Source organism: Phyllostomus hastatus, unplaced genomic scaffold (assembly GCF_019186645.2).
Source record: "Phyllostomus hastatus isolate PE091 unplaced genomic scaffold, TTU_PhHast_1.1 phas_scaffold_182, whole genome shotgun sequence".
In the NCBI taxonomy this organism is placed as follows: Eukaryota; Metazoa; Chordata; class Mammalia; order Chiroptera; family Phyllostomidae; genus Phyllostomus; species Phyllostomus hastatus.
In genome coordinates this window covers 6,943,325-6,968,059 of record NW_025334013.1, presented here as the reverse complement: position 1 = coordinate 6,968,059, position 24,735 = coordinate 6,943,325, and the positions used below count along the sequence as shown (strand labels likewise).

The 24,735-nt window shown below is 58.8% G+C and overlaps 1 protein-coding gene and 1 long non-coding RNA gene across 7 annotated transcripts; one reads left to right on the top strand and one right to left on the bottom strand.

Moving 5' to 3' along the window:
- Positions 1–6,379: 6,379 nt before the first annotated feature.
- On the top strand, positions 6,380–9,606 carry LOC123832066. Of its 3 annotated transcripts, none has more exons than XR_006788000.1 (4): positions 6,380–6,779; positions 7,458–7,503; positions 8,105–8,300; positions 8,504–9,606. It is a non-coding gene; the product is annotated as an uncharacterized LOC123832066 (long non-coding RNA). The 3 variants fall into 3 exon arrangements; XR_006787999.1 differs by having other exon boundaries at positions 6,382–6,763; XR_006788001.1 differs by lacking the exon at positions 7,458–7,503 and having other exon boundaries at positions 6,386–6,779.
- Positions 9,607–10,602: 996 nt separating this feature from the next.
- Positions 10,603–17,478, bottom strand: LOC123831871 (migration and invasion inhibitory protein). 4 transcript variants are annotated; one of them, XM_045859158.1, is made up of 10 exons: positions 17,391–17,478; positions 15,788–15,988; positions 15,251–15,568; positions 14,740–14,824; positions 13,433–13,541; positions 13,302–13,354; positions 12,479–12,608; positions 12,227–12,323; positions 11,186–11,317; positions 10,603–11,085 (listed from the first exon to the last, which is right to left on the bottom strand). In XM_045859158.1, the coding sequence occupies exons 2-10, from the start codon at positions 15,908–15,910 to the stop codon at positions 10,984–10,986; spliced, it is 1,149 nt and encodes a 382-aa protein (XP_045715114.1). In that variant the 5' UTR covers positions 15,911–15,988; positions 17,391–17,478; the 3' UTR covers positions 10,603–10,983. The 4 variants fall into 4 exon arrangements, with proteins under 4 accessions (XP_045715114.1, XP_045715116.1, XP_045715117.1 ...); XM_045859160.1 differs by having other exon boundaries at positions 10,603–11,072; XM_045859161.1 differs by having other exon boundaries at positions 10,603–10,935.
- Between the last annotated feature and the right edge of the window lie 7,257 nt (positions 17,479–24,735).

Below are 24,735 nucleotides of genomic sequence, written 5' to 3'. Positions count from 1 at the left end.
GGCAGAGGGCCGCCTTCTCCAGGTACTTACCCAGACTTCAGGTGCTTACCCAGACTTTCCTCTATTTTTTTTTAAAGGTAAGTTTGTTTTTTTAAGATTTTATTTACTTATTTTTAGAGAGAAGGAAGGGAGGGAGAAAGAGAGGGAGAGAAACATCAATGTATGGTTGCCTCTCACATGCCCCCACTGAGGACCTGTCCCGTAACCCAGGCATGGGTCCTGACTGGGAATCGAACCGGCAACCCCTTGGTTCGCAGCCTGCGCTCAGCCCACTGAGCTATACCAGCCAGGGCTCCTTTCCTCTTTTTGTAAGGACGGGGCCTATTGGATTAGGTCCCCACCCTTACTACCTCACTTAACCTTAATTGCCCTTTTAAAAGGCCTGCCTCCTAATACAGTCACATTGGGGTTTGGAGCTTCGACATAGGGACTTTGGGGACACGGTTCAGTCTCTAACAGTCTTACCTGCACAGGCTTGTGTATTTTCCCCCCATCTGACGAGGTAGGCGTTACAGTAGCCAATTTATAGATACAAAATGGAGTTGAGAGAGGAATTGTCCAGTGTCACAACAGAAAAAAAAAACAGAAAGAGCACTGTGTCCCGCTGGCCCAGGGACTAACACGCTCCCCTGTGCCCCTCCCCCACCGCCACGTGACTTCGAAAGGAAGAGGGGAGTCCTGGGGCTTGGTGTCTGAAAAGTCTAGAAGCAGGAAGAGGCCGCTGTCCCCCAGGGATCCCCCAGCCCAGAGCGGCTCTGCCAGCAGAAGGCAAGGCTGGGCTTGGGGAAGGGGGTGGAAGGCCAGCCGGAGCCCCCAAGTGCGACGGTGGGGGAGGGGCAGCTCATCTGGGTCAGGCCCCCCGCGCCCCCACCCCCACACCGGCGCCCGCAGCTGTAAAACCAGCATCTTCTCTTCCCCAAGCCCTTGGTGAGTCGCCCACAGGAACTCCCAGCTGGGGAGGCTGAATGGCCTAGTGTCGGGGTCCTGGGGGCTGTCCACGGCCCCGGCCCCTGCTGTGACGTCACTTCTCGCCCTCACACATCCTTCCTCTCCGCCTTCCGTTTTGCGAGGGTGGGGCAGTGACAGGGCTGACAGGCAGGGCAGCCCCAGGCCCCTCCGGGCACAGTGGGCACCTCGAAGAGGCAGGCGGTGGCCCCGGGAGGTGTGGGATCGGGGCTACAGCCGCTGGCACTGTCAAAACCGCAAGAGAGAGAGAGAGACCGAAAAAAAATCCTTCCCAGTCAGAGTGAAAAGCGAGACAGAGAAACTGAGTGAGAAGATCTCATAGCAGAAAAGCCAAACATCGGCTTCCACGAAAGACGCACGGCCCGGTGGGTTGGAGAATGACTAAGTGCGGGGGCCACCGTGACAACGCCAGGAGCTCCTGCAGCACGTGCCTGTGTGTGTACGTGTGCGCACACACACACACGTGAGGGTGGGCGTGAGGCTGTGCGTGAGGCTGTGCGTGAGGCTGTGTGCCCACAGCGTGTGAGCGTGTGTGAGAGAGCGGGCATGTGCCCGCGGGATCACGCGTGTGCACCTGAGTGTGTGAGGGGGTGTGTACACGGGTGTGTGTGCGAGAGATTGTGTGCACGCAAGCGTGGGAGAGCGTGTGTGTCCTCGTGGCTGCAAGTGTAAAGGTGTGGACATGTGCGCGTATGTGAGGATAGTGTGGTCGGCCCAGCATCAAGGATCCGCCCGGCTCCAAAGCGGCCTGGGCGGCCACGCCGCGGCCAGGGGAAGGAGGTAGATAAAGCTCAGGGCGGGGAGGTGACGGCCGGTGCTCCCCGGTGTGGGGGCCACGGGCAGGCCCAGGCTCTGCGCTGCTCCCCCGTGAGCTGCCTCCCCGGGAAACCAGGAGCCCGGTGCAAAGCCAGCCCCAGGAGGAAAGAAACACCGGGACACCTGCCGTGGAGGACGCATGGCGCGTGGACACCGGAGTTCACAGTGGCCTGGTCACACGTTAGCTGTGTGGCCTCCGGCAAGCCACTTAACCTCTCTGTGTCTCAGCTTCTCCATCTGTAAAATGGCACTGGTAACCGTCCCTCGCAGGGTGGTTCTGAGGACATGAGGAGTTCAGAAAGAAGCAGAACCCTTAGACTAAGCGCCTGGTGCCCTGCCAGGGCCACACACATCTGCCTGGTTATTATCGGGACCAGTGATACCTGCTCTGGGGGCAAATGAACCCCTAGCACTGTCCAAGCCCAAAATGCATCAGATGCTGGGCTGACCAGACACCAAGAGTCCCAGTTTGGTGTCTGAGTGGGGGGCAGCAGCTGAGTCCCAGTCTGGTGGAGGGTGGGGGGCAGAGAAAGGTGTGGGTGGTAGCCCTGCCCCCAGGCCTGCCTGCTGCCCGCCCCACCCGTCTGCCCCAGAGCTCCTCTCCTCCACGTGTCCTCCACGCATCCCTCACGTGTCCTCCACATGCCCTCCAGGTGAGGCTGGTGCGGACGGGAAGGCGACCCACATTTACAGTAAGGAAAAAACAAGGCCCAGGCCAGGACAGTTTTGGGGTTCTGATGGAGAGGCAGAGGGACTGGCTGTACAGGTTCCCTTCCCCCAGCTTCCCTCCACCTCCTCAAGCCACCCACGGAATTTTCTGGCCCGAAGGGTGTATCGGTCTGCTCCGGCCGCCGCCGCAGAGGCAGGACCACACACTGAGCAGCTGAAGCAGAAAGTTACCTTCTAACAGGCCCGGAGGCCGGAAGTCCGAGAGCACGGTGCCCGCAGGTGGGTGGCTCCCGAGGCCTCTCTCCTGGGCTGGCAGGTGGCCACGGTCTGGCTTGCCGTGTCCTCACATGTCCCTCCACTCTGTATGTGCGCGTCTGAGTCCAAATGTCCCCTTTCTATACAGACGCCAGCCACACTGGATTACAGACACCTCGTTTTAAACTAGTCACTGTTTTAAACCCCTTCTCTCAATACCATTACATTCTGGGGTTACTCGGGCTACGACTTTAACAGGAATTTTGCAATGCTTCAACAAAATTTTGCAAGTTGGCACTATCTCACAGCTCCAGAGCTCGAAGTCCGGAGTCAGGGTGTCGGCAGGGTTGGGTCCCTCCGAGGCTCGGAGGGAGAAGCGGTCCCATGCCTCTGTCTGCAAAGACCCTTATTCCCAACAAGGTCACATTCCGAGGTTCTGAGGGGACATGTGTTTCAGGGCGACCCCATCCTGGCGTCCTGGCCACAGGGCCACAGGAATGCCGCTGGCCCGTCCCAGGGCTGGAGGCCACCAAGCCCTCTGAGCACCCCGAGGAGCCGGCGCCTGTCCCTGAGCTCAGAGAGTCCCTGCCCTGCCCACCCTCCTGGCCCTGGACGAGGGACAGGGGAGGATGAAGGCTGGCACGGTGGCCTGGGGGGCAGAGGGGGCCAGGGGACAGGGGGTGCATGTGGCCCAGCAAGGGGCCCAGGGAAAGGTTGGAGCGACCACGAGAGAGGCTTCCCTGTGAAGGAGGGGGACAGAGGGAGGCCTGCGTGAGCCCCACGCTGTCTCCCCAGGCCGTGGCCCACGATGTCACCCCCCTCCCCACACACACACACAGAGTTGGAACCCGAGGATTCCCGGCGGGCCCCGGTGGTTTCCAGCCCCTGACCCCCCCAGCCCAGCAGGGCTCCTCTCCAGCAGGGACACTGGGGCAGAGGCTGCAATCAGTCACTCACTGGAGAGACGGCCTAGAACGCCACCCCCCTCATTCCTCACTGCTCCAGACCAGGTGGGGGGCGCTCCCCAAACACAGCGCAGTACCCACAGGACCCACGTGGGCCCTTGTTCCCAAACAGTAAACATCTCACACTTGCTAAGCACTAAGCGCCAGCTACTGCCTTAAGCATTCCATTACCTGATCAGTTCATTTAACTCTCAAAACACCCCTATAAATAAGTAACATTATGTCTCCATTTTACAGATGAGGAAACCGAGGTTCAGAGAGGCCCACTGACTCGCCCTGAACCCTGGACCCGCGGCTCCAGGTCCAGTGCTCTGGCCACACAGCTGGCACCAGCCCCACAGCGGGGACCTCAGGGAGGTTTCCTTCATGCTGCTTCTCCCTTTCCCACCAGACCCTGCCAAGAAAAGCCAGGGGAAGTTTATCAGAATGTGTTGGGAGTGGGAAGGAGGGGCAGCTGGGTCTCCCTCTGGGCTGGGGTTTTCTGACCACGGCCCCCATCCCTGGCCCTGCCGCCGGCCCTGGAAGCAGGAAGTATCTCCCCCACCTGATCTGAGATCTGGAAAGTTCTCAAAGCGCCCCCCCTTCTCCTTCTCTTCTGGCAGAGACCCGATCATGCCCCAGCCCCAGCTGGCCTGGAGAGTCTCGCTGCCGCAGGAGCTGAGCCCCAGAGCGCTCCAGCCCCTGCGGTCCTGTGGGGCGGGAGCGGGGCCGAGGGGTCTCTGTTGCGTTTCCGAGGCTGTGCTGGGGGCTCCTGGGGGCGGAGAGAAAAGTCCAGCCACCGCAGCCGCAGACAAAGCGGACCTGAGATTACCGTGGTCAGGGCTGAGCCTGGTGCCACGGCAAGGGGATGTCCCCACAGGCCACCTAAGCCACCCTCCGGCGCCCAGTCACTGAAACCCAACCTCATGCCACTCCCACCAGCCACCCATGGTACAGTGAGGCTGGGGTTTCTGCCGCGACTTCCTGCACAGCCTCAGCTGCTCTCCCTCACGCCCCCAAGGACCTGGACGGGCACTGCGGCCCTGAGGAGGCCACACTGTTCCTGGCCGTGGCTCCTGGCAACCGCCCCCACCCCAGCCAGGGAGCTGGGAGAGAGCAGCGAGCCTTTATACCCATTTGCCTGATACCGATGCTCCGTTTCCTGTGCCCCCTTGTCTCCCCAGGAAAGGTGTCAGCAGGAAACAGTGAATTCAGAGAGGGCAGGTATGATGGGGTGGGGTGAGGACAGGAATTGTTGATGACAACCGTGATGCCTTATCACTTATCACCCTCTTCCTGGGGCCGGCCCATGGGGGGCCCTGCCGCGGCTCCTGCTCTCCTCTCCCGGGAGCCCTCACCCACCCTTCACGGATGACAAGCCCAGCGACAGAGGGTTGGGCAACAGGCCCGAGACTGCAGTTGGGAAGCAGCCAGACCATGTGGGGGGTTTGCACTGAACCCTGATCTTTTGAAGCCATGCTCCATAGCCCCCTACCGAATCAGACTTCTGATGCGACTCCCCACTTGGGCCAGGGAGCTCGGGGCAAGCCCAGCACTGAGGCAGGCGCCGAATAGGACTCTCATTGCACCAGAGCGCTGTCAGTGCTCAGCAGAACACTACATGCAAACGGCACCTGGGGAAACAGCGCACCTGGAAAGCGCCTTGTTGTGTTTTTTTCCCCTGGGCCGTGCAGGGCCCACCTCCGTGAGGATGGAGAAATCAGGGCCGTGGCCACTCACCCCTCCAGGGAGTGTCGCCCCCCCCGGGTGACCATCAGGAGCTGCTCCTAGGGAAGCTGGAAGGGTCTCTGGGAGGCCAGCTAGTGTCCGTCGCTCCCCACACAGCACCGGTCTGCACGCAGGGGCCTGGGGCTCACAGCTGATGACAGGTGTAGGAGTTCCCAGGATGGAAGTGCCACAGCTGTCCCCTGTCACTCCCGACCTCTCCTCCCAGGAAGCCAACTCCCCATGGTGTCCTGAACACCAGTGACAGCCAGAGCAGCCGTGGCCTACTGGTGCCGAGTTCCTGGGAGACACTCACGTCAGGCCCCGGGGCCGTGTGGCCTCTCACTTTCCAAGAGCCGGGGGCCCGGCCCCTGAATCATTTATCCAGTGTCTCTTCGTTGGACACCTCCCGCCTGCCACGTGCTACACTAGGATGGAGCTGAGGACGAGGGAGGCTCGGTTCCTGCCCCGGGACCTCACCGTTGAGTGGGACAGAGGGTACGATGGGTGAGCAGAGGCAGGGCCTCAGACTCAGGGTGCCGCAGCTCCCCTGTCAGACCCTCAGGTCTGTGAGGTCAGGGAAGGCCTGTGAGGAGTGGGCACGGATGCTGAGGCCTGGGGGGGAGTTTGGTGGGAGGGAGAGGGAGCCGTGTGGGTGGGTCTGGGGGCTGCGGGAGCCAGCAGGCTGAATAAGAACCAGAGAAAGGAGGTTTTCTCTTCCCCACGGTGAGGCACGTGGGGGCGAGGAGTGGGAGAGGGGAGCGGTGGCCAGGCCCCTCCCCAACACTGAGCACCCCCTCACGTGTTTACTTGTTCCAGTCTGTGTCCCAGCACTAGCATGGGGCTCCGTGGGGACAGGCCCCTGTTGTCACTGTTGTCACCTAGGACAGCACCTGGCACGCTGCAGGAGCTGGCTATATACGCGTGAGTGAATGAACGAACGGGCGACCTGTGCAGGCCCTGTTTCTGGGCTGTGATACAGGCAGCAGAGAAGCAGATCCCCTGCTCTTGTTTCTACGTGCCAAACACGAGACATCCGCCCGTTCCGGAAGGGGGGGGGGGGCGATCTTGCCTTTGGCCCTGGGGATTTATGCTACATAGCAGGACGGGACAAAAGGGGAAGAGCACTGTCCATCCGAAGGAGGGGAACATGTACGGTGTCCTGGGCTGTGCGCCAGGCCACGAGGCTGCTCCAGTTCAGAGAAATTAGAGCCTCCCGCGCATGCACCAGCTTCCCGGCGCGGGCGGGAAATCAGGCTCGGGGAGAAGGCCAGATCCTGAGGCAGCTCGGCCACTGCGTTCGAGGAAGCGAGGAAAAACCTCCAGGAACACACTGCACCATCTCCGCTGTCACGGAGCTGAGGTTCTGGCAGGGGAGGCGCTAAGCGGTGGGCCTCACAATTGGTAACGTAGTAACATGGAAGGGCGGAGAGGGAGAAGAGCAGGGAGGTGCGGGGTGCGACGGGGTGGGGGGGCATCAGGGCTCGGGGGTTCAGGGGGGCCTCTGGAAAGGAGAGACATTGGCTGAGATGAGGAAGGTGAGTCGGAGCTGCAGGGGGTGAAGGCGGGACACAGGAAGAGATTCCCACAATCCCAAGCGAGAGGGAGGGAAGGGCCCAGAAGAACCGGGAGCGGCTTGCGGGCACCTGGAAAAGCAGTGGGGACAGTTCAGGGACAGCTGGGACAGGCAGGTGCAGGCAGAGTGAAGTTCTGCTGGACGCATGAGGCTGTCTGGGGGCCTCTCTGCCTGTGACCTTCACTCTCGGGGCCTCGGGCCTTGCCCCCAGGCTGAAGCAGTCCAACGAGGTGGCTCTGGAGAGGCGGGTGGGCAGGACAGAGCCAGGGGCCCAGTTCTCTGGCACCTCCCTGCAGCGCTTGCGCGCAGAGCAGCCGCCAAGGCCCTGGGGCAGTGGCTGTGTCCCCACTCCAGCCGGCTGTCCCGGGCGGCCCCAAGGAGGGGCGAGCAGGGGTGTGCGGGGCCCAGAATCAGTCACACCAAGACCAGAGGTCTTAGGCTTAAGACCTTTTACGTCTCATTAATTCTGAGATGTGAATCCTTCCACATTTTAATCCTCGCCTTAGGACATATCCACTGGTTTGACAGAGGAAGGAAGAGAGAAATATCGATGTGAGTAACATTGACTGGTTGCGTTCCTGTATGCGCCCTGGGTGGGTATCGAACTCACGACCTAGGTATGTGCCCAGATAGGGAATGGAACCCACAGACTTCTGGTGCAAGGGACGGTGCTCCAACCAACTGAGGCCCCGGCCGGGGCACCTTCCCCACTTGAACATCTCTGAGGTCAGCACCCGCACTCGGCCCGCCGGTGCGTCGGGGCTGCGGCACCTTCCTGGTGGCACACGCGAGTCTCGGTCACTGGCATCACGGGTCTGGTGAGGCCTGGAGACCTCGGGCTGTGGCTTCCTGCACACAGAACTGAGTAACAGCAGACAGGCCAGAAACTTGCTAACTTCTCAGAACCGTCCTTCCAGAGAAAGCCACCGCGCCTGGAGGTCTAATGGAGTCTGGACTTTCATGGGAAAGAAACTTTGATCTTGTTCCGTGTCAGCTGAGCTTAAAAGCTAACCTCAGCTGTAAGTTCTGTTGTTTTTGTCCGACAAGCTTCCAGATTCTCTTCATCCTCTGGCCAAAGAATGACTAACAAATTTTTTTTTACCAGGAATTCTAATTTTGTTAGAATTTCTAACATAACCACTGACTCACACAGGCTGACTTAAAATGACATGTGGGATGAGGCCCTATTCAAACGGGGGCTTCAGTAGACACCTCTCTCCAAAGACGACATGTGAATAGCCCAGAAGCTCACGGAGAGATTCTCAGCATCACTAACCGCCGGGGAAATGCAAACCTGAACAGCAATGAGACCCCCCGCACCAACACGGCTGTTACGGAGCCAGCGGCAGGTAAGTGTTGGTGAGGGTGTTGGTGACACTGGGACCCCCCCTCCCCCCGTCGGAACATCAAGTGCGGCCGCTGCCATGCCGTTCAGCAGGTCCTCAAATGAGGTTGTTTCATTCATAACGTCGATGAGATGCCACGGGAACTTATCTCTCGTCTGCATCGATTAGCCTGTGGTAAAACTGGTTTCCTTCTACTTCTCTTAAAGTTGCAGAACCTAGCTCAGACATTAAGTGAGGACTTACTGTGGTTCCTCCAAAGACTGAAAACAGAATTACCACACGATCCAGCAACTCCGCTTCTGGTTGTCTAACCCAAAGAACCGAGGGCAGGGGCTCCGACGGACACGTGTCCACCCCCGTTCACGCAGCATCGCCCCTGTGACCAGAAGGTGGAAGCCACCCCAGCGTCCGTCATGGATGAACAAGATGTGGTGGATCCGTGCGACGAAATACTATTCAGCCTTAAAAAAGAAATTCTGACACTTTACAACATAAATAAACCTTGAGGACATTCTGCTAAACGACGTAAGCCAGTCACAAGAAAAATACCCTCGGTAGGACACACCTCACGTGAGGTCCTTGGAGCAGTCAAGTTCACAGACACAGAGGTTATGGCTGACAGGGGCTGGGGGCAGAGGGGGCAGTTGTCATTTGATGGCTACGAAGTTCCGGGGCTTTTCTTTTCAAAAGATTTTATTTATTTTTAGAAAGAGAAGGGAGAGACGGAAACACAGATCAGTTGCCTCTCACACGCCCCCAGCGGGGGACCTGGCCTGCAACCCAGACGTGTGCCCTGACTGGGAATTGAACCGGCAACCCTTTGGTTCACAGGCCAGCACTCAATCCACCGAGCCACACCAGCCAGGACTGAAGTTCCAGTTTTGCAAGATGAAAATAATTCTGGAGATGGTTGGTGGTGATGACCCTACAACCAGGTGGATACACTTAATGCCCTTCAATTGCACATACAAAAATGCTCAATTTCACACAATTAAAAATAAATTTTTAAAAATTCCATGTGGAAAAGACTTCGTTTCTTCGGGTGCTGGAAGCAAGCAGCGAACCATGGCCTGCGGGTGCCTCTGCCCACAGACACACAGTGGGGAGCGCACAGGCACTCGAATTGGAGAGCCCGTGGAGGGGCCCTGAGCCCCACCATCCGTCCCCTTCCCCGCCCGGCTACTGAGGAAGCTGAGGCTGAGGCCCCAGAGAGTGAGGAGACTTCAGGCAACAATCTGGGTGCTTCTCCCTTGGCCGGGGGCCTCTGCCGCCCTGGGCTTGGGCCCCACGTGGACAGGGCTGGTGGGAGTCAGGTCACAGGGCAGGGAGCACAGTAATGCTCACCAAGAATCCCAGAAACCCCTTCCACGTCCCAAACCCACACTGTCGGGGGGGCCCAAGTGACCAGCTCTGGCCGATGAACCATAAGCAGGAGTGACCTGTTTGTCCTAAGAAGCAACAGGCAACATCCCTCAGGGGGGAGCCTCCACTGGCCTCGATCCCCAAGAGACAACGCCAAAAGCAGGGGCCCCGTGGGACCCGTGACGGAAAGGCAGTGTGCGCACGTGAGCAAGGGACAAGGCTTGACGTCAAACCGCTGGGGTCTGGGGGCTCGGCAGCTGCTGCAGCGTGACCTCGCTTATCCTGACGAACACACGTGCCGTGCACAACGGGAAGAGAAAGGGTTTCACAAGCTCTGGGTGGGAACCACAGAGACCACAGCCCCAGACCCACCCCTCTAGACTGAGAAACCTCAGGAAACACCAACGAGCTTTCTCTGGGCTCCAGTTCCCCCTTTTTATCTTAGAAAAAACAGGGATTTCTTCTCTTCCAACCTGTGGAGGGAAATAATCTAGGAGGGAGATCCGGGCTCTCTGTCAACCTCCCCTCCGACTCACCTACAGCTTCCAGGGTCGGGCTCCAGGGGGAGGGGGAGCCAGACGGCCCGGGGACTTCAAGGGAGACCCTCTAGGAGTGGAGCCCAGTGTTGAGGACCAAGGGGGGCACTCGCCCGCTCCCCACTGCCACTTCAGCCTCATCTAGAGGGGACAGCCTGAGACCCCAAGCCATCTGTTGAGACGGCTTTTTAACGCTGACCTTGACCTCAGCCTAAAAACTGCCCCCGCTCAATCCCTGGGGGCCCATCCACCCACAGCTGGGAGCTGCACAGAGCCACGCTCAGGGTACCGGATCCACCCCACCCAGCACAGGCTGTCAGAGGTGTCTCTCCCCGGGGGAGGGGACACGAGGCTGAGGCCAGCGCAGCTGCTGGGCCCTGCGGGCATCAGCAGGACAGACACGGCACACGCGGGAACCTGGAGCTGCAGGTACACTGAGCTTTATTTCCGAGCGTGTCACAGAATGGCCTTACCTCCTCCCACCCAAGGACCCCTTTCTGAACCTGGGAAGGAGACCCACCTGCCCGACCTAGGAGGGTGGGGCCAGGGCCACCTCCAGGTGAGGCCGGGTGGGCTCCCAGCATGGGCGCCCGGGCAGAAGGGCGAGGCCGGACGCGACGGCAGGGCCGCTGTCTTCCTCCAAGCGGCCAGTTCTCAGGGCTGCAGCCGGGGGTGCAGGGCCGGGGCACCTAGGGCTCTGACCAGATCAGGGTGGGGGGTGGAACCCGCAGTGGCATGGCCTGGCCGGTAAAGGAGGTGGTGTCAGAGGGGGCCACACTGGGGGCAGGTCACCCCAGTCCCAGCCTCATCTCCTTCTGGGTCTCAGAGTCAGCGTCCTGCTTGGGTGGACGGGGCAGCCAGCGGAAAGTGCAGGAGCCTGCAAGGGCGCTCTGGGTGAGGGCCGGGAAAACGGAGTGGGTCTCTGTGGGGAGACACCCCAACCCCGCCCCGGGACCCTGCCGTCCCTGTCATCTGCCCCCCAGACCATACCGGGTGGTGAGGGTCCGCCGACGGCTTCTGGGGCTGGGCCTCAGAGGCAACGCAGGACCAGAGGTCCAGGCTCTTGAGGGCGGAGCTTCTCTGGGACCTCGGAGGGACAATGTCCCAGCCCCGCAGGCAGTGCTGTGGAGGGCGAGGGCTTCAGGCGCCCGGCATGGGACACAGCTCTCCCCAGTCCCGGTGTCCCCTGCAGACCAAGGCTCCCCGGGACAGGGGCCTGTGTCCACCCACTGGGACCCCTTTCCCAACCCTGCTGACCCACGCCCGGGCCTGACCAGAGACGGGCGGAGGGAAGGCCGTGGACCCTGATGGGGCGCTTCCTGGGTGTCGGCCTCTGCCCCGCGCCCAACAGGTATCGGTCCCCTGAACTGCTCCATGTCCCCACACAAACCTGAGGACGGTATCTTGTGCCCATTTTACAGCTAAGCAAACCCACTTTCCTTGGCATCCCTTCTCCTTCCCCCAGGCCCAGCTCCCCCCTCCTCGACTGGGAGTGACTGGGGCACGCAATGACCCCTGTCCTACCCAGGAGACACAAAGGACACTATGGGAAGCACTATGGAAGCATAAAGACCTGGGTTCAAATCCTAGCTCTTCCACTGAGCTGACCTTGGACAAGTCACCTCCCCTCTGCCTCAGTGTCCTCATCTGTGAAATGGGACAGCAGCAGAGCCTGCACCAGCTGCGGTGGGGTCCCCTGGAATGACCCTTCCAGGGACTGCGCATGTAGCACACAAGACCTTAATAAATGGCACCGATTTATGCCAACATGTGGGCGGTCACTTCTCCTGGACACCAGGGAGGGGGTGGGGTGCCCCCTTCCCCAGGGCACACGCAGAGCACGGGCCGTAGAAGCGGCCCGGCCTGACCTCTGGAGACCCGAGCACTCATCCTGCTTGAGCTCGGCCTCGCTGAGGGGCCTTGGCTCAGTCCCTGCCCTGTCTAGGCCTCGGGCGCCATCTGGGGACCTGGGCCAGACGGGCAGCCCCACCCCCACCCCCACCCCCACCCCGGCCCTGCACAGCTGCTCACCCGGGGCAGGGCCAGTGAGTCGCAGGCATCAAGGCTCTTCCGCCGGTGGATGCGGTGCCGGTGCGGGGGGTCCAGGATGGACGCTGGGATGCTCACCCTGGGCAGGGGTGGCAGGAGTGGCAGTGGGGGCAAAGCCACGGCCCCGGGCCCTCCCTTCCCTCCGAAAACCAGCGGACCCCAGACCGATTCCCTCCCCAGCTCCTGCTGCCCTCACAGCTGCCCCCGAGTGTCCTGCCTGCTCTGGCCACTCACCTGACCTGCGCTGGGTCCGCCAGGGTCTTGGGGCCCTGCTGGTCCCGTGGTATCCTGCACAGACGGCAGGGGGTGCCGGGATCCCAAGGCACCAGAAACAGGCGCCGGTTGACACGGTAACAGTACACACCTGTGAGGCCCACGAGAAGCAGCAGCACCCCCTCAGCCCGGGATCCTGGGTCCCGGGGCCCCTCGCCACCCCCAACCACATGGGCCCGCCAAGCCCTCCACGCTCCCCGGCCCCCACTCACAGGTGTGTACACACGTACACACACAGCATGTACACGGACTTGTGCTCACACACAAAACACAGAACATGCACTTCCATTCAAGCACGACACGTGCACACACCCACACACCAGCCAGCACCTTCATATGTGGAAATGTCACAGCTGCAGGTGTGAAACAGGTGGCTCCCGCCACATTAGTGAGCACATATGCACATGCCTATATCTGTAATCACTCACACAGGACAGACACATACGCATTCACACAACCCCTCACATGCAGGCGCACGTACATAGTACACGCTGTGTGTGCATGCCTATAGCACAGACTTGTGTGCTCACGTGACTAAGCTAGAACCCCCCCCCCCCAACCAGCCACACGTGTGCAGAGAAGAGGGTGTGGGAATGGGGGGCACATGGGAACTGAGGCGGCTGGGAAGGAAACGAAGGCTGCGGGGGCACGGGGAGGCGGGATGACCCAGGGCCGACCCTAATCCTCACCTCCTGCCCTCCCAGGGCCCGGCCCTCCCCCTGCCTCCCCAGTACCCCAGCTGCCTCCCCAGGCCCCCGCGGCCTCAGCAAGGGTCCCCGCTCACATTCGTGGTCTTCCTCGGCGACCGCGCTCTCCCACAGGCCCGGGAGCCCGACGCTGCAGAGCGAGGGCAGTGAGCTGGCTGGCGACAGCGCCCCCGAGCCGCCCGCCCGCCGCCCGCCGGCCCCTACTCACTCGGGGTCACTGTGGATGCACTCCTCCTTGTTGGCTTCTCTGAACTCCTGCAGCCTCGAGAAGAAGTCCTCGGGCTCGCCGCTCACGGGCGAGCTGTTGTCCAGAGACCCTGACGTGGGCAAAGCACAGGGGCCGAGGCCGAGGAGACACTCAGTGCCGGCACCCCGCCACCTGCTGTGCCCCCACCAGGCCTCATGAACCTGAGAGGGACCCTCCACTCACTGACAGCGCTGGTTTCGTTTCAGGGTCCATCTACCCGGACGCATGTCCCATTGTCCAGGCAAAAAATGCTTTGCAGAGCCCTCGCCATGGGCCAGACAGTGTTGGGGAAGGAGCAGTGAACTAGACGAAGCCCCTGCGCTCGTGAGGCTTACGTACTAATGCGGTGGCCACAAACCGATCACCAAGGAAACGTGTGACACAACACTGAATGACGACACCTCCCACCATGTAGGAGAGAGCAGAGCCAGGGAACCCAGCCCGGTAGCACGAGGGCGCCGGGGAGGCTTCCCTGAGGGGGCGAGCCCTGGGCAGAGGCTGCAAGGAGGGAGGGAGCCATGCAGACACCCCAGGCAGAAGGCACAGCAAGTGCAAAGGCCCTGGGGCAGAAGTGCAAAGGCCCTGAGGAACGGCCTAGAGGTGCAAGTGGCTGGAGGGGAGTGAGCGATGAGAGGGGAGGAGATGAGACTGAGAAGCCAGCAGAGGACTTGGGGACAAGGAGTGGCGCATCAGACCGGCCATGTATGTGTACAGAAGCGCCCCCTGGCTCCTGTAAGGGGAGGGGGCACCTGGGAGAGAAGCAGTCGGATGCTGGAAGTGTGTGGAAGGGCAGGGCTGGCGGGCTGTGCTAAGGGGCTGGAGGAGCAGTATGTGAAAAGGAGAAATGAAATCAAGATGGTCCTCGAGGTTATGTTTTGTCCAATTACTGGGTGCCTAGAGATGCCATTTACAAAGCAGGAGAGACCACAGATGGGGAGAAGATCACGACCTCGACTTTGGATGTGAAAGTAACCTGAGACCCCTACTGTGCCACACCGAGAAGTCGGCCAGGTATCCAAGTCTGGGGCTCAGAGGAGCGGGGTCAGCCAGAGGTAGAAACAGGGGAGTCAGGCGAGCACTCGCTGAGTGCCGACTCTGTGCCTGTCACTGTGCCGGGCGCTGACAGAGGACACAGGTGCAGGAGGTGCTCGCCTAGGAGGGCGGGCCGGCCGACACGCACCGCAGCACGGCAGGTGCGGGCTCAGGGAGGTATGCGGGGCTTCCACCCGCCACCCCGGGGCCAGGTGTGTGCTCAGGGCGGGCCGCACCTGCAATCCAGTCGTAGCCCAGGTAGGGTCTGAAGCGCCAGCTCTCCTCAGGCACCGAAGACTCCTTGCTGAAGGTCACTCTTGGCTGATGAGGTGAAGAAGGCAGGGTCAGGCCAGTGGGCCCAGCCCAAATGAGGCCCCAGCTTAGGGGAAGGAGAGGGGCCATGTCTTAACTTACACAGACACGGGCCCCAGGGCTCAGCTAAGGGCTCGAGAGCTGAAAGACAAAGCTTTCCACCTGAGCTCACGCGTGACTTTAAGTAAGTGTGGCCGCTGAGCCTTGGCCTTCCCATCTGTACAATGGGGCTCATCACCTTCTTCCCAAAGTGCGGTCTGAGACACCAACCACTGCTGCTTTCCCAGCACTCGGGCGCAGCTGGACACACCCCATAGTACCTCCGGGACAGCCTCTCACCTTGCAAGGGAGGCCACCCATGGGTGCGCCTGTCAGACAGGGGCGCTGCAGTTCAGGGAAGCACCTATGGACGGATGCCCCGCTCCCCCAAGTTACCTTGGGCAGTTTGCTCTGCTGACCCGAGATGGACCACGAGGCAGGGGCCTCCAGCTCTGCTGAACGCTCTGGGCCATTTGAGTCTGAGGTGGCCCCCAATGGTGCCGAGCAGGGCCTCAGGGGGCTCAGGGACTCCTGGTGTCGGCATTTGGGGGGTGGGAGAGAGGTCACCCCCGAGCTGGCCCCGCCAGGAGAGGACATATCGCAGGAGTCACGTTGGCTGGCATCCCGTGGGCAGGAGGCTCTCAGGGCCATTGAGAATTTCTCTTGGGACGATGGTACCTCTGAGTTGTAGCTGCTTCTGCAGTCCCGGCTTGACTAGAACAGAGAGGCCAGGTCACCCGGCAGGTATACACTAGGCATAAAGGCCCGGGCCCGCATGCCTGTTCCAGCCTCTGCATCCCACCATCACCGGACCTCAGTCTTCCCATCAGCAATAAATGGGCGTGCCGCGCAAGATGACCTGGAAACCTGGATTCCGGCTGGAGGGTTAGCAGCCCCCCTTGTCCCCTGGGAGCTCCCAAGGCGGACACCCACCTCTGCGGCTGCCTTGGCCACAGACCGCTGCACGGCGTCCTGCCCAGCCCACAGCTGCCTCAGGAGCTCCAGGTTGAGCTGCCGCAGCTGCGCCAAGTCCCTGGTCTCCTCCATCCCGGGCATATCGTCCGGCGTCCCACAGCGGATGTTGCTGACTCCTGGGCTGTCCGGTGCCCCCGGGGCTGCGTTCCAGGCCCACCTCTGCTATGTGAAGTCAAAGCAACATGACACAGGGCTCAGGAGGCTGCCCTGTGGAGCCAGAGGCCTGGGTTCGAATCCTGTGGACTCTGATACTCCCTGAGCAGCCTCAACAAGTTAGCTAACTCTCCTTGCCTCAGTTTCCTTATCTGCCAAAAAGAGATGATGACAATATCTACCTGGTAAGCAGTAAACAAGCGCACGTGTGCTAAATCTCAGCACAGTTCCTGGCACACAGCGAGCACGCAGCGTGCGTCCACTATTACCAGTCTGGCCAGGGTGTGCGTCCACACGTGCCAGAAGAGCTCCGCCCCTCCTTCAACCACCCAAACTAAGAAACTAGACCAGTTTAACTTACACAAAACAATCAGGACAATTCTACCAATGTAGAGTATTATAACCTGTGAATCCAATGCAAACCAGGCTTCTGAAGGGACTCTTGCCTCTCTCCTGCCCACCCTTCCTGCTTCCCTTTCTTTTTACAAATGAAGACACCAAAGTTCAGAGAAGTTAAGAAACTTGCTCCAAGTCACACAGCCAGTTAAGTGGCAAAGCCAGGATTTGAACCCGTTATCTGGCTCCAGGATTCATGGTGACTCCAGCCTTTCCCTGGAAAGCTGCCTCCTCCCACTCCCAGCCTTTGCCCGCGCACACCCCCAGGGATCCAGGCTCCGGGATCCACAGATGCCCCTGGAAGGAGTTTCTGCAGGCTAGGGGGCGGGCTTCCCACTTCCCTCGGATCCCCAAGCGCAGAACCGCTCCCCCCCCCCCGCCCCCGCAGCCCCCGGAACCAGAAAGTCTCCCTCAACATTCACTCTCCCTTTTGAACCCTGGGTCCACTGTGGGACACCCTGCCCCTGCCTTCCCACCCACACTCCACACTTGTGAACCGCCCACACCGTGGGTGAGGGGCTCCTCAGCGCCTGGCTGCTGGGGCCAACACAGAGAGAAGCCGGACATCCACCGAACACCCCAACCCTGATGCACGCCCCGCGGGGAAGGAGAAGCAGCCAGAACGGACGACTCTGGGGGTGGGGGGGTCTGTTGTACGGAAGCGGGGCCAAACAGCCAGATCCGCCCTCATCTGACCGGAGACTCTAGGCCGTACCAAGGGTCTCCGTTTCCGCACGGGGTTAAAGAGATCGGCCTGCAACAGGTCTGGAAAGCTAAAAACTGCGCAAATGCAACGGGAAGGCAACGCGTGAAAGATCCTGGGGCAGCAAGAGGCAGGCCGGCGGGGGCGGGACCCCGGAGACAGGGACACTCAGTACACTCGGCACCTGGAGTAAAATCCATCTTTCCCATCGCTGCCCCCGAACCCTACGCGGGGACACACGCGCGGACACCCGCGGGATCCCCCGTCGAGCCCCACCCCCACCCCCGGCCCCGCCACCCGAACACTTACAGCACAGAAGACCCCCAATCCGCGCCCGGCCGCCCCCCGTACAGTCTGGATTTGCGTCGGGCCCACACCAAGTAACGCCAGTCGGGGGCGGAGCCCAACCTGGCTTCCCTGATTGGTCAGATGAGGAGAGGCGCTTGAGAGCGTAACTCTGCGTTCAGACGCGGCAGTTTCAACGTTGGGGCGGGACTGACAGCGTTATTTAACAGCTGATTGGTCAACTTCCGAGGTCAATTATTTTTTCGGAAAGAGGCGGGCTCTGATTGGTCAGGACGGAGGACGGAGCCGGGAGCTAGGCCTGGTTTGAAGAACGCCGTTTCAGAGTTTGTTACCTGATGCTGCTCCTAATCAGTGGGATGCAGCTTTTGGGTAACCTGGGCGAGTGGGGTAGGCGGCGACTGGCGCCCTATTTTTTCATACTTTCAAGTACCTATTATACCTCCTTTGTGCTAAGAGACATTGGACTAAGCACTGGGAGGCAGGTTAAAATGAAGAGGAGTCCATACCTTGAGAAGGGAGAGGCAGGGTAAGATGTGAATACAGTCTGTAAAATACGAATGAATTTATATGGAGTGCCTACTATGCGCCAGGTATCTTCCGTATGCCAGTGCATGCCGGCCTCATAAATGTGCTTTGAGGTGTGGTTTCACTGTCCCGTTTTACAGGAAAAAAAAAAAAAAACCGAGCCCATGGGAGAAGGAACTTGCCCAGAACATTTTTAAATCAATCAGTATAATTCCCAAATTAACGAAGAAAAGCCTTCTCAATAGACGCAGAAAAAGCCACCGAGCATTGTCCCTTTTTTTTAGTGTTTGGAAGTGGTAGTGCCGCGATCTGTCTTTTACCGGAGAGAGACGTCCCAGCATTTGGCAAATGTAAACTAAAAACCATCATGAGATACCACCACATTACTACATGTCTAAAACTGTGGTATGAAAACTTAAAGACACTGTAGCAGGTGTTGGCGAGAAAGAGCGGAAGCAGGAGCTCACACGACCTACACGTGGGAGTGTCAGGTCGCACGCCAACGTTGGAACAACAGTTGGGCAGTATCTGAAAAAGTTCAATATAAATGCCCTTCTCGACCTGGTAATTCAGTCCTAGGTGTCTCTACCCAAGAGAAATGAAAATGTGTCCACGTGAAGACTCGCACGTGAATGTCCCTGGCAGCATTATTCGTAACAGTCACACACACAAAATAGAAACAATTCAAGTGTTTGTCCACTCCTAAATGGATAAACTAAATGTGGCACATCCATACAACGGAAACTGTCAATAACGAGGAGCAAAGGGACCCCTGCCACCGCACAGATGAATCTCGTAAATGTCTCGCTAAGTGAAAAGAAGCCAGACACACAGACCTCAGATTGTGTGATTCCATTTATATAAAATGTCCAGAAAAGGCCCATCTATAGAGACAGAAAATATATTAATGGTCCCCAGGGCCTGGGGTGGGAACAGCAAGTCACTGCAATAGGCAGGAGGGATTATTTTGGGGTGATGACACCCCCAAAATTGGTTCTAAAACTGAATCGTGGTGATGGCTGCACAACTTTGTAAACTTGCTAAAATAATTGTATCGCACATTAAAAATGAGTGAATCTTACAGTATGTAAATTAAAGCAATAAAGCTGTTTAAAAAAAAAAACAGTTAAACATACACCCACTGTATGATCCAATTGTTCTACTCCTAGGTATTTATCTGAGGGGATAAATTTGTCCATACGGAGACTTGCATACGACTGTTCGTAGCAGCTATATTGTAAATACAAACACCTGTCAAAAGGTGAATAAACAAACTGTGGTATATCCATACAATGGATAACACTCAGCAATAAAAACGATACACACTATTGGTACGCACGACAATTTGGATGCACCTCAAAATAATTGTGCCAAGTGGAAAAGCGTACATACTGTATATGTCCATCTATATAAAACTTCAGAAGATGTAAACCAGTCTATAGTGATAGAAAGATCACATGGGCCCTGGCTGGGGGTAGCTCAGTGGATTGAGCGAGAGCCTGAAAACCAAAGGGTTGCCGGTTCGATTCCCAGTCAGGGCACATGCCTGGGTTGCGGGCCAGGTCTCTAGTGGGGGCATGGGAGAGGCAACCACACATTGATGTTTCTCTCCCTCTCTTCCTCCCTCCCTTCCCCTCTCTCTAAAAATAAATAAATAAAGTAAAAAAAAAAAAGGATGGGACTGGAGGAGAGATGACGAAGGGATATGAGTCTGGGATGGTTTCTCGGATGCGCACGTCCCAAACTCAGTGAATTGTACGCTTCAAATGCGCAGTTTAGTTTATATAAATTGTATCTCAATGAAGCTGTTAAAAGATGTGAGGCAAGTAGACTAGAACTTGGCAGTACGTTTGCACTGGCTATAAAGGGACAGCTGCCACTCTTACTATGACACCCTCTCAGGAGTGGCCTTGAAGGGCGAGGAGGAAGGTCAGTCCTCCCACAGACGGAGCTGTGGGCTGCACGGTCAGCCAGCCATTCGTGATGAAGGATGAGCGGTCCGAGGAACAGATACACACAGTCTCCTGAGCGGTGGCCAGTGACTTGGGTGGCGCTCAAGAGCCTTGGAGAAAAAGGTTGGAAGACTGGGGTCTGGGAGAAAGGGGGGAAGGGTAGGAAGACGAACCAAGGAGGACTGATGGGAGGGGGCACGGAGGATTACACCTTTGTGTCTTGTGTTTCACATCTAGGGGAGGTGGTCAACAACCAGCCAGCTGGATGGTGTGCAAATTGCACCTCTGTCTGCGGGCTGTAGATCACCTGATAGAGCAACATGGTGGCTTCCCATTGCCTCACACCAAGGCACCCATTTGGGGACAATGGGTGTCTGACTACAGGGTCTACTGATCTTACCCAAAACTGAGGCACCTAAGTGGTGCACAGCCCGAAAGGCTTAGCTCTGGAACCAGCCCCCGCGGCTCTGTGCTCCAGGAAGCCGAGGCAGGCTGCTGTGTCCCCTCCAGCCGGAACACATGGGTGCGGGAAGCGGAGGTTGGAGGTAGAAGCCCCCTCTCCGTTACTCCCAGTGACCCACTCACGGAATTTGTTCCTGTCCCTGCAAACATCAGTACGGCCCGGTTAGAGGTTCCAGTGCCTGGGGACAGGAAGCTTCTGCCAGGGCACACAATAGGGCCCCAGGGCTCCATCGAACTTGCAGATAAGACCGCCCCCCCCGCCGCCCCCATCTTTGGTGGATCATCAGGCAAAGAGAGGTGTCCCACCGCCGGGGATAATAGACCCCAGTCACTGTAAGGAGTCAGGGCTGGCAGGGGTTTGTGGAAAAACACCCTTGGATGTAGCACAGCGTCTCCATACCCACTGATAACAGGCAGTGGATAACTGCCCAACCAAGGCAAAGACCCCTGGGGCTGAAGGGCGGGATCACCCCACCAGGAAATAACCAGAGCAGCAGCAGCAGCACTGGACCCGGATATGGGAAATCCAGAATGGGGGTGGACCAGGGACAGGCAGCTTGGGCCACTAATCCTCTGAGGCAGAGATGGTGCTGGCCACCACCCTGAAGGGGGCCCTGTCCCACTGGACTTACACCTCCCCTCTTGGCCTTGCCTGTTGTCCCAGCTCCGAGTGATCTGATGCCGGCACGGCCTGCCCTGCAAACACGCCTGCCCACGCCTGCCCCTCTCGCCTCCACCAACTACCATCGCCCCAAGTTAGCACCCAGGCGTTTATACATGCGACCCAGAAATGCGGGGAGCCACTCCCCCATGGGGCCAATCTTCAACCAATGGGAAGAGGAGACAATGGATAAATTCTTCTCCCTTTCTCCCCAGTGAGAAATGGTGCTGAGACTCATTTACACGGCTTCTCGGGGTCACAGTCTGTTCATTCGGCAGTTCCGTTTGGTGGCGGTCAGCTCCATAATGCCTCCTCCTGCTGGCTCTCCCTGCTTTTGACTTCTCTCCCTCCCTCGGGGGTTGCTCCACAGAGCAAAATGAGGGCGCGGGGGCCCTCTGTTTTCTGGGAAACCCTGGCCAAGGCACTGCCCACTCGCTGACTCTCCAAGTGTCTCCGGGTCAGACTTCGCCAATCACTGAGCTCCAACCTTGCAGACCCAATGACAGCAGGAGAACCCAAATTTGATGTGTCCAAACTGAAACTCCTCATCTCCTCCCCAAACCCACTCCCCCAAAGCCTTCCCCGCCCTCTCGTGGGCTCAGGACAAAACCTTGAGTCATCCACCATGCACCGTGCCTATCTTCAAAAGGTCTCTAGAACCTGACTGCTTTTCACCACCTCCATCACCCCTGCCTGACCAGCGCAGCATCCTCTCTCCCCCTGCAATGTCGTGGTCGCCTCCGGACCAGTCTCCCCACCTCCCTCCTTCATCGGTTGTCTGCTCTCCGGCAGCCTGGGACTCAGGACGTACTGAGTCAGCTCACGCCACTCCTCTCAGCGCCCCTACCTCTCCCCCAGGAAAAGCCGGCCCTCGCCCCACTCTGCCTCTGGTCCTTTCCACACCGTATCTCCTACTGCGCCACCTCCCGGGTTCGGCTCCAGCCACCCTAGTCTGCTCTTGTTCCTTGAAGGTACTGGGCATGCTCCCAGCTCAGGGCCTTTGCCCATGCTGGCCCAACTGCCTGGAATGCCCTGCCCCAGATAACCACAGGGGTTCCTCCAAGACCCTTCAAATGTCTTCTCAATGACGCTGGTCACACCCTCCCTCACCCCGCCCTGCCTCGTTGACTAGTCGTCCTTACCTCCTGTCCTAGTGTGTCTTTTTTTTAAAAAAGATTTATTTATTTATTTTTAGAGAGGGAAGGGAGGGAGAAAGAGAGAGAGAAACATCAATGTGTGGTTGCTGGGGGCCATGGCCTGCAACCCAGGCATGTGCCCTGGCTGGGAATCGAACCTGCGACGCTTTGGTTCGCAGCCCGCGCCCAATCCACTGAGCTACGCCAGCCAGGACCCTAGTGTGTCTTTTACTGCTTGGTTTTGCCTGTGGTCCGCCTGCCCCCGCTAGTGTGCAAGCTCCGGAAAGGCAGGGATTTTTATGTCCCTCATTCACCGCTGTGCCTCCAATGCTTAGCACCATGCTTATTAATGCACCTGGGACACTCTCCAATAGTTTGCTGAATGCATGAGCTTTCTCATTTCTACAAACGACAGACCACTGAGTTTTTGAGAGGACTCGGATTCACGCACAGACGCGTGACACATGCTGAGCTCGCTGTAAACGCTGGCTGTCCCCTCAACAAGCCCCAGGTCTGACTCAGAGACAGAAAACTGCTCTGGCAGACAGAGCGAATTTAGCTGACACCTGTGAGGACGGCCCAGAGATACAATCCTGACCACACGCTCTGTGATTCAGTGGGGACCTTGTGACGAAGGCCCGAGTTCTGGCCTCTCGGGTTCCTCAGAACACGCAGTGGACGGATGAGGTGGGTTGAGGACGCGCAGGAAGGAGCCAGGCCTTGGCTGGGGATAGAGACCTGGGTGGGGGGCGGCAAGGGAGGCTACGAGACGCAGAACACCCTTCTCCAGCCACGCAGACTGGGCCGTGGTCCGAGAGCTGGGGAACACTTCAGGGAGCTGCGAACGGTTGCTTCTTGAGGAGAGAACACTTGTGGGTTGCAGACAGAGTAAGGACTGGTTTAAAATTCTTGGTTTCACCCTGGCTGGTGTGGTTCAGTGGACTGAGTGTGAGCATGAAAACCAAAGGGTCGCCGGATCAATTCCCAGTCAGGCCACATGCCTGGGCTGCAGGCCAGGTCCCCAGTAGGGGGCGCACGAGAGGCAACCACACATGATGTTTCTCTCCCTCTCTTTCTCCTTCCTTTCCCCTCTCTCTAAACAAATTCTTGGTTTCACTCACACGTGTTTACTGGATCATGATTGGGGCCAGGGTAAAAAGTAAGTTGGGAAGCCTTGGGCATGTCAGGTCTCAGACTCCATCCATCCCAGGCCCCATCACCCCTCCTGCCCCGAGACTGGATCTCTTGGAAGCCCCAGCACGACCCAGAGGAAGTTTCCAGCAGCACCTGTGCTGCCCCCCCAATGCCAGACGGCCGTTACATGTGAGGACTGTGATCGGGACGGGACCCACCGATTCAGCTCCTGGTTACCGAGTCCTGGCTCTGTGCCAGGCACTCGTCTAGAGGCTGGGCACACAGCGACCCATGAAACCTCGGCCTTCGGAACTCAGGCTCTGGCAGGGAGAGACACATCACACATTGTATGCTAGAGGATGTTATGAAAAACACGTGCATCACACATGTTGCAGGGCGAGAGGCCTCAGAAGTGCCGGAGGCAGGGAAGGAGGGATTTTGAGTAAGGTGGTCTGGGCGGGCCCCGAGAACGAGGAAGCATTTCTGCAGCTGGGGAGGTCATGGAGTTAAGTTAGCTGTGACGAGGTCTGGAAGACTGGGCGGGGGCTGGAGGGTCGGGCGGGGCAAAGGCCCTCACCGAGAAGTGTGCTGAGCGGTCCCAAGCCACAGCAAGGAGCTGGAGTGGCTGAAGCGGGGGCAGCAGGAAAGAGAGGGGGGTGGCCGGAGGGAGTGCAGACCCTGAAAGGCCACCAGGACTTGGGCCTCGTTCTGGGTGGGACGGGGAGTTGGAGCAGTGTGCTGAGCAGAGAAGCAACGTGGCCTGAGTTCTGTTTAAAATGCACGTGAAGGTCCCTCTGGCTGCTGCCCGGACACACACACAGGAGGGCCGGGGTGGGAGGAGGGGCCGAGTTAGGTGGCAGTAACCTGACTGGTGGTTTCGGGGGCTAGTGTGGGGGAACACTGGTCTGGGTCTAGAAGCACTCGGAATATAGAAACTGCAGGCTGGGTGCAGCCCACGCACCCCGGCCAGGGAGCTCTGCTGGGGAGAGCACCATCCTGACATGCCAAGGGCGCCAGCCTGACCGCGGTCAGGGCACACGTGAGCGTCAGCCAGTGAGCAAAGGAGAACGACCAAAGCAATGTTTCTCTCTCTCAAACCAACACAGAACTTGTCTTGTTTCAATGCAGCATGTGACAGTGGAGTCCAGGGTGACGCCACGTTTGTAGCCTGGGGACCTGGGAGGTGAGGCTGCTGCCACCCACCAGGACGCGGGGACCTCTGAAAGGGACCAGCGGTGGGGGCCGTGGGCGGCGCCACTGCCCAGGGCTCGGGACGGAGGGCTGGGGACCCGAGGGCCCTCCAAACAGAGAGAGAGAGAGAAAAGGTCACAACCGAGTTCTCAGAAGGCAAGCCAGGGTGGACCCGTGTGAGTCACGCCATTGTCAGTGAGAAATGAATGGCTTCGAGATGCAGTGAGATCTGGGAGGAAATCACTCTAGATTTCCTGCCCCTTAAAGATCAGTTACGCCTCTGGTTC

Bases quoted from the DNA above. Each gene is read 5' to 3' on its own strand.
- LOC123831871 (XM_045859158.1), bottom strand. From the start codon at position 15,910: ATGCCCGGGATGGAGGAGACCAGGGACTTGGCGCAGCTGCGGCAGCTC. The intron at 15,569-15,787 runs GTGGGTGTCCGC...TCTCTGTTCTAG, and splicing joins TGGCCAAGGCAGCCGCAGAG to TCAAGCCGGGACTGCAGAAG. The intron at 11,086-11,185 runs GTATGGTCTGGG...GCCCTCACCCAG, and splicing joins CGGCGGACCCTCACCACCCG to AGCGCCCTTGCAGGCTCCTG.